The sequence below is a fragment of the Notothenia coriiceps genome, unplaced genomic scaffold, assembly GCF_000735185.1.
Source record: "Notothenia coriiceps isolate Sejong01 unplaced genomic scaffold, NC01 NC01_scaffold00037244, whole genome shotgun sequence".
Lineage (NCBI taxonomy): Eukaryota > Metazoa > Chordata > Actinopteri > Perciformes > Nototheniidae > Notothenia > Notothenia coriiceps.
The window spans coordinates 13,321,661-13,332,573 of NW_011369945.1; the positions used below are offsets into that span (position 1 = coordinate 13,321,661).

The window sequence follows — 10,913 nt, forward strand, 5'->3', positions numbered from 1 at the left end:
GTACTGGNATACATTTGTTTTCTGCATTATATGGAAATCCAATGGGAAAATCCTTTTTCCTGTCACAACATGAACATATAACTCAGAGTGGGACATTAGCTTATTCCATATTTCATTGACTCAATCGAGCGGTGCATGAATGAGATGCTTTGTAGGAACAAATGAATGTAGTTACATTAAATATAGTTAGGTGGAGTGGAAGAAATTCAAGTGTGAGTTATTTACATTTATGTTAATGGGATAGGTGTAGAAAAAGTTTACTTTCTGTTTCCTCCATTAAACAAAATGTGGTTTGTAGAGAGTCCATTTATAGTGCAGAGCAGAACAAAAAAAAAACTAAGCACTTGTCGATTTAATTTAGGCCTTGTATCTGATTCACCAGCACTTACTATGGTATGTTCTTGCTTGAAGTGAATATATCTGCACTTTCCTTGTTGTTTGAAGTTGGATTTTTTATGGTTTTTCCACTTATTGTAAGTCGCTTTGGAGAAAAGCGTCAGAAGTAATAATAAAGTCCTAAAACCCTGGAAATTAGTTAGCATTTTACCATTTCTAGTTCACTTATCTTAAAGTCAAAAATATGTTTGAACATGTAGGTATATAAGGTCTGTAGTTATCATAAGCTGAAGAGATTCTAACGTTTTGTTTCACGACATAAAATACGAACCTGACTCGTGATTATACGGGTATGAATGTCATCATCATGCCGAACATCAGGCTTAACCGCTATAAGCACTCGTTCCTGCGTATGTCCATTAAGCTTCTTAACATTCAATGACATTTATTTTTTAAATGTTGGCCATGAGGGTTGTGCAATAGGTCGCCATTGTCAGTATGTGCGTCTGTGTTTGTTCAAACGGTTTATGAGTGATGATATGTGTGTGTATTTTATTGTTTATTATGTTTGTATATATACATGGATGCGGAACTGCAGGACAGAGTCCAGAACTAATTTCCTTACGGGGACAATAAAGGATATCGTATCGTATTAGTTGCCTTCAGCTTAGTGTTGAGGATTTCTAGCTTTTGAGTTCTGCTGAATGCATTGCATGGTGTAAATATGTGGAGGTCATCATGCAATACAACACATGTTAGGTATCATGCATGTGCTATACATTTGTTTTCTGCATTATACGGAAATCCAATCGGTAAATCCTTTTTCCTTTGCGATGCTAACTTTCAGGACAGCCTACAAAAAAATATGTCATCACTGCACCACTCTATTTGCAATAACAGCAGTAACACTTTCCTTTTAAAATAAGTACGCCCTATGGTAAAGCTATTTTCTGTCATCTCTTTGATTTGACATTTCCTTTTATTGTATGTGTTGCCAGTGGGCTTGTTTCTCTGTGATGGCAGGATGACATGGAGGGGTGACTCTGGCCCAAAGTGGCCCCTGAGCGCATCGATGGCCAAAGCTGAAAGCCGAGCAGCCGCACGGTCAAGGTTATGATGCAGTGAAAGCCTTTTTCCTCATATTCCTGCGCTTTAGGCAACTGTGGAACAATTTCAGGGCTGCAGTGCGGCTTTGTGCGAGACCCCTAACATGTCATTTAAATTCTGAGTGTGAAACCAAAAGCTTTAAAGCCTCGTCCTCACAGGAGCAAGCGGAGAGATTCAGCAGAGGATCAAACAGTGATACCCGATTTGTAGGCAATTTACAACAAAATACCTCACTGTTAACATTCTGATTAAAATCCTGTGGTTTAATTTGATTTACTGTTTTTTTTTCATTCAGACGCTTCAAAGTTTCTAATTAAGAAGATACAGAAGAGTGAGAATCTTTAATTAATACTGCAGAATTAGGAGAGAGGGACCTGGAGCTTTATTGATCTTTTACAAGTTTCAATTAACTAAGTGAGTTACTTTGACTGCTGTGATACATTCACAGCAGCTTGTTCCTATAACGTGACACGAGAAGTCAATTTTAATTATCATTAACATAAAAAGTATTTAAATTACTGTGTTTGATATCCTCTATTTGTTTTATCTCTGCTTGGAAGTTTTCTTTTAAACCATTATGAAACCACATTGTCTTTATCTAATGTTTCCAATTGATTTTATATAATGTCCCTTTTTCAACTAGATTCTAAAAGTGAAAATGTACCCGTTTTTTTTAAGTACACAAACTGAACTAGCTGACTTTGAAGTGATCTTTGCCAGATTTTCCAAAAAGTGTATGAGATCAGAATAGCTGACTCTTGTTTAATGTGTGTGTGTGTGTGTGTGTGTGTGTGTGTGTGTGTGTGTGTGTGTGTGTGTGTGTGTGTGTGTGTGTGTGTGTGTGTGTGTGTGTGTGTGTGTGTGTGTAGAGAGAGAGAGAGTGTGTGTGTGTATGTNGACATTTTCAAATGTTTGATTGTGTTTTGCTGTTATAAAGATTTTTTTTTTACTTGGTCTGAGGAACTATTCTAATTTTTTGAGATAGGATTTTTGAGTTTTCTTAAGCTGTATGCCATAATCAGCAATATTAAAATAATAAAAGGCTTGCAATATTTCAGTTGATTTGTAATGAATCCAGAATGTATGACATTTTTGTTTTTTTAATTGCATTACAGAAAATAAAGAACTTTATCACAATATTCTAATTTTCTGAGACAGTCCTGTATGTGAGACCTGTAATATATGCGTAAAAATAATATCATAGGAGACCTTTAAATGAAAATCACTGAACTGATTGCCCTTCCTCCTCTTTTCCCACAGTGCCTCCACATTACTTCCAGCATCTGGACCACACTGGTAAGAGGGTGGACTGCTACGACCGGCCGGAGCTCTCGCTGGGAAGCTACGAGTTCATGGCCACTGTCGACTACTGTAAGGTAGGTCCTTCCTGCAGGAAAGCCACCTTTGGACTCAGATTGTGCAACCATCATTGTTCCCAGATCTCTGTTTGAGTAGTATAAAGTTCTTCTGTAGAGGAATGTTTACCCATGGTTCCCTTCAGTGATCTCCACCAGTCATTATCTGTAATAGAATCTGGTTTCATTAATGCTATCACAGGTCAGAATGACACAATAATAAACACATCCATTAACAAATAACTGCAGAAAGAGCTAGTCATATTCCAATTAAGTCATAAAAGCAAAGTCTTTCTGAAATTGCCTTGGTTTACTTTTTATTTCATCTGCATTTAGTTTTAAGTGATTTGTCGTAAAGCATCCTAACAATACAGGCATGTTACCCTGAGGGATGCTGGGTACATATGGGTTTAGATACAGGTTTTACACTTGGCTTATTGCCATATATAGTAATTGTCATTGAAACACCCATTGAATGCTTCTCAGCCAATCAAAGAGTTAAATATAAGAACCTGTCTGTTCTGTTAATATGTTACATACCATATTCTAGATCATTTACGCGTGACTTAATACAAACTATGTGCTCTTCTGTAACAGAACAACAAGATCCCTCAGCCTCCAGCCTTCATCTTCCTCATCGATGTGTCCTACAACGCTGTGAAGTGCGGCATGGTCAACATCGTGTGCCAGGAACTAAAGACCCTCCTCGACTACCTGCCCAGGTACTCGGACACATACTCACACAAAATATATACGAGAGGAAAGAAAAACAAGCAGGGAAAGAAGAAGAGAGGAGAGAAGGGAAACTAGTGAAGAAGAGACTGATTGAAGGATCCAATTTGAAGGATAGAATAGGAAGATATGGAGAAAGCACAAGAAAGGGGAGCGAAAGGCAAGGAAGCGAAAAGAGGAGATAAAGAGGAAGGAAGGAACACTTCCTCTTATGAGGGGGATTTTTTACTCTCACTACTGTCAGAAAATACAAACCTAACTATTTTCCCTCTCCCCCAACCGTTTCTGCGTCTAGGGAGAACCCAGAAATGGACTCCGTGGTGCGGGTGGGTTTCGTCACCTACAACAAGGTTTTGCACTTCTACAACGTAAAGTCCAGCCTGGCCCAGCCGCAGATGTTGGTGGTGTCGGATGTGTCGGACATGTTTGTGCCTCTGCTCGACGGCTTCCTGGTCAACGTCAACGAGAGCCGGCAAGTTATCGAGAGGTGGGTACAAAAAACCTGACACACACACACACACACACACACACACACACACACACACACACACACACACACACACACACGTTGACATATGAATAAGGTGTGTGAGGACAGACAAATGGATCGGGTTTACTCACACACTGTTTGTGATGTTCCAGTTTGCTGGACCAGATCCCAGAGATGTTTGCGGACACCAGGGAGACGGAGACAGTGTTTGGACCCGTCATCCAGGCGGGACTGGAGGCACTCAAGGTCAGCACATAGTGCCACTTACATTTACAGGGATAAGATTTCTCCCGGTTTATCCGTGTTTCTCAGATTTCCAAACTGGAAAACAGGACGTCAAAAAACGGTTTTATCAAAATTAGGTTTCTCTTGGCCTATTTGTGAAAAAGTGTAATTGAAGAAACATTATTTGAAAGTTTCTGCTTATCGATACTAAAGTAATGATTTAACTTTGGCAAGTTTATCATTTAGTTTTACCTATAGCATAATAATGGTCCAAACATAATGTGGAAATGGCATTGTTTTAAGTCAATAACCTTCACATTTCCTTGAGGAAGGACGGAAGGACCCATAGATACCCTTTACTAACAAACAAAGCTTACTATTGAGCCCTGTGTGTGGCGTTCACCAGTTATTCAAACCAAAAACAATATGGTGGATTAGAGTGGTGATCAGGCCGCGCTGGTGTTTGAAGTCTGCTGCCATGCCTGATGATCTGTATGTTGTGTGTCCCTCCTCAGGCTGCAGACTGTTCAGGGAAGCTGTTTGTGTTCCACACCTCTCTACCCATCGCAGAGGCTCCGGGAAAACTGAAGAACAGAGAAGACAAGAAGCTAGTTGGGACCGATAAGGAGAAGGTTGCAAGTTTATTTTATATTCACTTGTGTTGGACATTAATATATGTTGTATGTTGCAGCTTAATGTGTATCTGTCATTTATTTAGGGCAACATTTTCATATATTAGTGAAAGATTCCACACTGACTTCCTGTCCTTCCCTGTCCTCCTCAGTCTCTGTTCCAGACTCAGGCGGGTTTCTACAACACCCTGGCTAAGGAGTGTGTAGCGCAGGGCTGTTGTGTGGATCTCTTCCTCTTCCCCAACCAGTATGTGGACGTTGCCACGTTAGGAGTGGTTCCTGTCTCCACTGGAGGCTCCATCTACAAATACACATACTTCCAAGTGAGGGGAAATCACTCTTTCCTTATTCTGATACAGCTGCAGGCTTTCTTTGGCAAACCCAGCTTTATGATCCACTGGAGCCTCTATAATGCTCTGATTTGTTAAAATACCAGTTGGATCATTTGACACCGTTAAACGTAGCTGTGGTGTGTAACTCATGGTGTGTTTTGTTATTCCCAGGCTCAGTCGGACAGAGAGCGATTCCTGAACGATCTGAGGCGAGACGTTCAGAAACTAGTGGGCTTTGATGCCGTCATGAGGGTGCGAACCAGCACAGGTGAGGCTCGTCCACCTGAAATCAAAGCAGAATGCCAATCCCATCTTGATATATATCACACCCGACTTCCTGAATGTCCCTCTCCTGCCTCCCCTCCCCTCAGGTATCCGGGCGACAGATTTCTTCGGCTCCTTCTTCATGAGCAACACCACAGACGTGGAGCTAGCAGGCCTGGACTGCGACAAGGCCATCACTGTGGAGTTCAAACACGACGACAAGCTCAGCGAGGAGACGGGGGCCCTCATGCAGGTGTGCAACAAAATCATTTAAAAAATAAAATAAACACATTTTTTACAGTTTCAAAATCCAGATTTTGCATTGAGTGTACTTCCTAACAGCAGTGGTTCAGATTAGTTCTATAGTGGTCGGAGCCACCTAATCTGACATGGCAGACATCCAATCAATCAGTCTGTTAATCTGACCCCTGTTCCCCCCCGCAGTGCGCCGTGCTGTACACCAGCTGCAGCGGGCAGAGGCGTCTCCGCGTCCACAACATGGCGGTCAACTGCTGCTCTCAGCTGGCCGACCTCTACCGCAACTGTGAGACGGACACAATCATCAACTTCTTCTCCAAATACGGTGAGGACCCGCTCTCATTCAATCCAGAGAGCGCGGAATGCAAATGTCCACGATTCTACTCTTAAAAAGTCTCAACAAGTTATGAGTGGAGAAAGGAATGAGTCACATTTTCTATAAATACTATCAAGCCAACCCCAGCTGCTTCAGTGGAGCTGCAAATTGTCCAACAGTAGGAAGTTGCACCTGTTCCTCTCGGAATGCCGGGAGGAATGTATGCAGCTCTGTAAGACTGAAGCATGGCAGCGTTCACTCGCCATCCAAGGGAGAGAGGACGCTGTAAAATGGTTTTCTTTAAGAGAGGACATCCTTTTTAAAGTTGCATGTTATAAGTCTTTTATTACTTAAAGGTCACCTATTGTGCAAAATGCACTTTTTGATGTCTTTTATACATAAATGTGTCCCCAAAAATACAACCTTCTCTCTTTTCCTCCTTACCCAAATCTCTAAAAATGGCGGTACAACGGAGCTGATCCAGATTTGCTGCGGTCATGACGACTTTACTAAAATATTATCTGGCTTAACGTTGAACTCCTGTCAACGTTCGGCCCACTTCCCTGTCTTCCCCTATCAGAAAAGTTGCTGTATCAGAAAAAATGCACGACTTGTTTTGGAAGTAATATGGTCTGTGTTTACATTAGCAGGCATGGCTAACACTCAGAGCTAACGCTGTACTGGAGAAAATATGTGTAAAAAAGCTGGATATAAAAGTGACTCACCTTGTGGTAAAAAGCATTTGAGCTTGCATGCTCCAAACGGGCGTGGCCAGCAGCGACTCGGGTTACATTTAAAGCGTCAGACCCAGAATCAGCACTTCTCTAACAGGGCTGAAATAGAGGGGTATGAGGCATGGCTACAATAGATGATCTGTTTGGTGTTTTGAGCAAAAAACTTCATAGACATGCTAAATCTGAGATCTATAATATATGCCTACAAATAGTATAATAGGAGACCTTTAACACTGGTCCCTGGTGGTTGATTATATGATAATTATATGCGGCTATCATATTCGATATTTTAATATGTACGTGTGTGTGTTTGTGTGTTGCAGCTTTCCGAGGCCTCCTAACCAACCACACTAAGGCGGTGAGAGAAACTTTGATCAACCAGTGTGCTCAGATCCTGGCCTGCTACCGAAAGAACTGTGCGAGCCCCTCATCAGCTGGTCAGGTAATACAACCCACACTACGTCTTATCAGCACTGCACAGGGCTTCTTCCTATGACTGTAATATGCAACATAAGCAGATTTATTCTCAGGATCCCATTTTACAGTACATTTTAATTTCAGATTGCTCAGGCTCATTATTTGTTTTTATTTATTCAAAAAATAAATAGATTTAGAGAGCAAATGCACTTTCAATTTAGAAATCCTTTATAAGTCCCGCAGCCGGGAGATTTACAGCCGTAGAGCGATAGCAGATCAAAAAGAGTTAGCTAACATATTAAATATAGAGACGAGCAGGACACATCCATGGTTAAAAATAAATAAGTGTTTTCATTTATATAACATTTACAAAAGTATCTTAGTTTCTTCCTTCAAACATATTTACCATTTACGTTGCTGAATATAAAATGTAGAATAAAAGAGGTTGCTCTCAACATGGTTTGAATAGAAGAATAGAATCTTTAACGTCACTTGTTTACATTTATAACCATACCTCTGTGTGTGTGTGTGTCCAGCTGATCCTGCCTGAGTGCATGAAGCTGCTGCCGGTGTATCTGAACTGCGTGCTGAAGAGTGACGTGTTGCAGCCGGGGGCCGACATCTCATTGGACGACAGGGCCTACCTGAGGCAGCTGATCAGCTGCATGGACGTCTCCGAGAGCCACGTCTTCTTCTACCCCCGCCTGCTGCCACTGGTGAGACCACACACACACTAAATAACACAAAGGTTTGGTCAGGTATTATTCGGCTCAGTGCCAATGTCCACGATCTTCAAAGAATACTGAATAGCTTAAAGTTGAATCACCGGGGTGTAAATGTGGTGTAGGATGAGAAATGGTTAAAATGTGGCGTTGGAAATCACATTTCATATGGGCAGAGGCTTTTCTGTGATCATCAAAGTGTCAAGGCTACTATTTGATGTCCATTTCCATCAAAAAACAGTGTTTGTTTCCCTCGTACTCAATATAATAATAGCCTGTGTCTTATCCACAGTACAGTTTTAGTATTAAAGCAGATGAACATAGAACAAAGAACCAGACACAAGGCTCTTTTCCTCCATCACAACTCTTTGTATCATCAGAACGTGTAATGTTCTCATGCAGAGTCTGCAGTATTATAAACTGAATCAGCCCTGTGTTAAAGCAGTAAATCCACTAGAAATGTGCTCTTGCCTTGGTTGCATTGAATATGATTGCTGCCTTCATTCACACAGCGCTACTGGCAGCCATTCATTTAGCCTGTGCTTATTACTTTACAGTTCAGTGAGCCCCAACAATATTAAAAAACTAACCTTTAACCTGTAAGCTTTGCACACTGTAGTGTTCAAACTGAAAAGTTGGAGCTTTTTATTCATTTCTATTAGTTTTTTCTTCTAAGTTTCATCTTTTTTAGCTGCAAAAAGGCAATATTAAATACATACAACATATATATCTTTACCCGAGTGCCCTCAAGCCTTTGTGTTTAAGCCATTAAGTACAATTCTCCTGTCAGAGATCAGCTGTTTGAGGCTGAATGCTTTGTGTGATCAGCAGATGGAACACCAACATGTTGCTCTAATGTTCTTCCTCCTCTTTGACTTCACAAGGCGAAGTTGGAAACCGGGTCGTTGCCGATGGCGGTGAGGGACTCCGAGGAGAGGCTGTCTAAAGGCGGAGTGTACCTCCTGGAGACGGGGCTCCACCTCTTCCTGTGGGTGGGGGCCAGCGTCCAGCAGGAGCTGCTGCTCAACATCTTCGGCACGCCCAACTTCAGCCAGATAGAGCCGAGCCTGGTGAGAGGACACAGAGCTGCTCACATGTTGTGGAGCTTAGCTGACTGAGCCACTGCCTGCACATTAATCCTGTGTTTCTTGTCTAATTGTAACCAAGTGGCCGTCTTCTGCTTTATTTCCTTTGTTACTTCATCAGAATAGTACATAGTATAGCAGGTTGTTTCCACTTTGTTACACAATATATCATAAATAACTTCTTCTGTTTCAGACAAGTCTTCCAGAGCTGGACAACCCCTTCTCTCAGAGACTCAGAGAGATCATCGAATCCTTCAGAGCAGAGCGATCACGATACATGAAGGTAAACCTTTTATTTTCCTCATTACAGCTCTAGAGTCTTTAACTCTGACACTTTATCCTGCCTCGTTGAAATGAAAAATATCTGATGTCTGTGCCAATGTGGCGGCTGAGTTTCGACATCAATACCAACAAAAATACTTATCTTTTGATGCCTTACTTATATATTGTATATAAACATTACTTAAAGTGGACCTATCATGCAAAATGCACTTTGTGATGTCTTTTATACATAACGATGTGTCCCCGGTGCGTCGGGAACTCACGCCTCAGAAAATAAAACCCTCTCTCTTTTCCTCCGTACCCAAATCTTTTAAAACGGGTGTACAACGAGCGGATACAGATTCCATCCGAACTGACGTCAAATCAGCAGCGGACCCACAGAAAGTTGCTATCAGAAACAATTCCTGACGTGTTTTGGACGTAATCTTTTCTTTGTTTACATTTACATTCCTCGCTAACACTCAGAGCTAACCTGTACTGTGTAGAGCACATGTGTTTTAAAGAGCAGGAAATAAAAAAAGGAACTTACCTTGTGATAAACCCGCAAGAGAAAAAGCATTTGAGTTCCATACTGTTTCAGAAATAATCCTTGACGTGGTTTAAACAGGATTGCGTTTTATCACAACAGAGTTTAACTTTATCTCCGGTAGAATTCTGATCAGGCATTAGCTCCGCCTCCTCTTCTTTCTTTTCTTTCAAGCTAAGGACCCAAGATCCGCGTTTCTCTAACAGGGCTTCAAAAGAGGGGAATGAGCAGTATGAGGCATGGCTACAATGGGTGATCTGTTTGGTATTTTAAGCAAAAAACTTCACAGACATGTTTTGTATAGGTATGGCCCTACAATATATGTTTCAAATATAGCATGATAGGTCCACTTTAAATATGAATATTAGTTTATTTATTGAGAAAATAATCCTAAATGCGGCCCTACTTTGCAGTATTTGACGCCTGATGGTACAGCACTTTAAGGTTTGACCCCCTTCCCGCTCTCACCCCCCCGTCTCTCCTGTTTTCCAGCTCATGGTGGTGAAACAGGAAGACAAAGCTGAGCTGATATTCAGGCACTTCCTGGTGGAGGACAAGAGTGTCTGCGGGGGAGCGTCATACGTGGACTTCCTGTGTCACATGCACAAGGAGATCCGCCAGCTTCTCAGCTAGACCTACACGTTCCCACCTTCACCTGTATGACCCCCCCCCTCCCTCGGTTTACCCTTCCTTGTGAAAGAAAGCGCTTTATCTTTTTTTTTTTTTTTTAACAAATTAAAGCTGAGCGAAGATGACTTTGGTCTGACTTTCGTCCTTCATTCTTATGGCCCGTTACTACTTATTAGGTGTGTGTGTCATGTGTGTTGGTGTTGTGTGTGTGTGTGTTGTTGTGTGGTGTGTGTGTGTGTGTGGTGTGTGTGTGTGTGTGGTGTGTGGTAGCCGTGTGTGTGGGTGGTGTGTGTGGTGTGTGTGGTCGGTGTGTGTGTGTGTGTGTGTGTTGTGGTGTGGTGTGTGTGTGTCGTGGTGTGTGTGTGCGGTGTGTGGGTGTGTGCGTGGTGTGCTAACCTCGTGCACCCTCCCTCCATGATTCGTTGACTTATTTCCCCTCTTCTTCTGTCTTGTCTGGTGTAAATAAATTA

General features: G+C 41.8%; 1 protein-coding gene across 1 annotated transcript in view; it reads left to right on the forward strand.

Moving 5' to 3' along the window:
• Positions 1-10,552, forward strand: part of sec24c (SEC24 homolog C, COPII coat complex component) — a 25,675-nt gene extending 15,123 nt beyond the window's left edge. Inside the window, exons 13-26 of the mRNA XM_010793611.1 lie at positions 2,704-2,819; positions 3,396-3,520; positions 3,826-4,017; positions 4,173-4,266; positions 4,761-4,877; positions 5,030-5,200; positions 5,381-5,477; positions 5,581-5,726; positions 5,918-6,056; positions 7,105-7,223; positions 7,735-7,914; positions 8,805-8,990; positions 9,199-9,288; positions 10,306-10,552. Of these exons, the coding sequence (XP_010791913.1) occupies positions 2,704-2,819; positions 3,396-3,520; positions 3,826-4,017; positions 4,173-4,266; positions 4,761-4,877; positions 5,030-5,200; positions 5,381-5,477; positions 5,581-5,726; positions 5,918-6,056; positions 7,105-7,223; positions 7,735-7,914; positions 8,805-8,990; positions 9,199-9,288; positions 10,306-10,446 (1,913 nt within the window). The 3' untranslated portion in view covers positions 10,447-10,552. The remainder of the gene's footprint in view (positions 1-2,703; positions 2,820-3,395; positions 3,521-3,825; positions 4,018-4,172; positions 4,267-4,760; positions 4,878-5,029; positions 5,201-5,380; positions 5,478-5,580; positions 5,727-5,917; positions 6,057-7,104; positions 7,224-7,734; positions 7,915-8,804; positions 8,991-9,198; positions 9,289-10,305) is intronic.
• Positions 10,553-10,913: the final 361 nt, after the last annotated feature.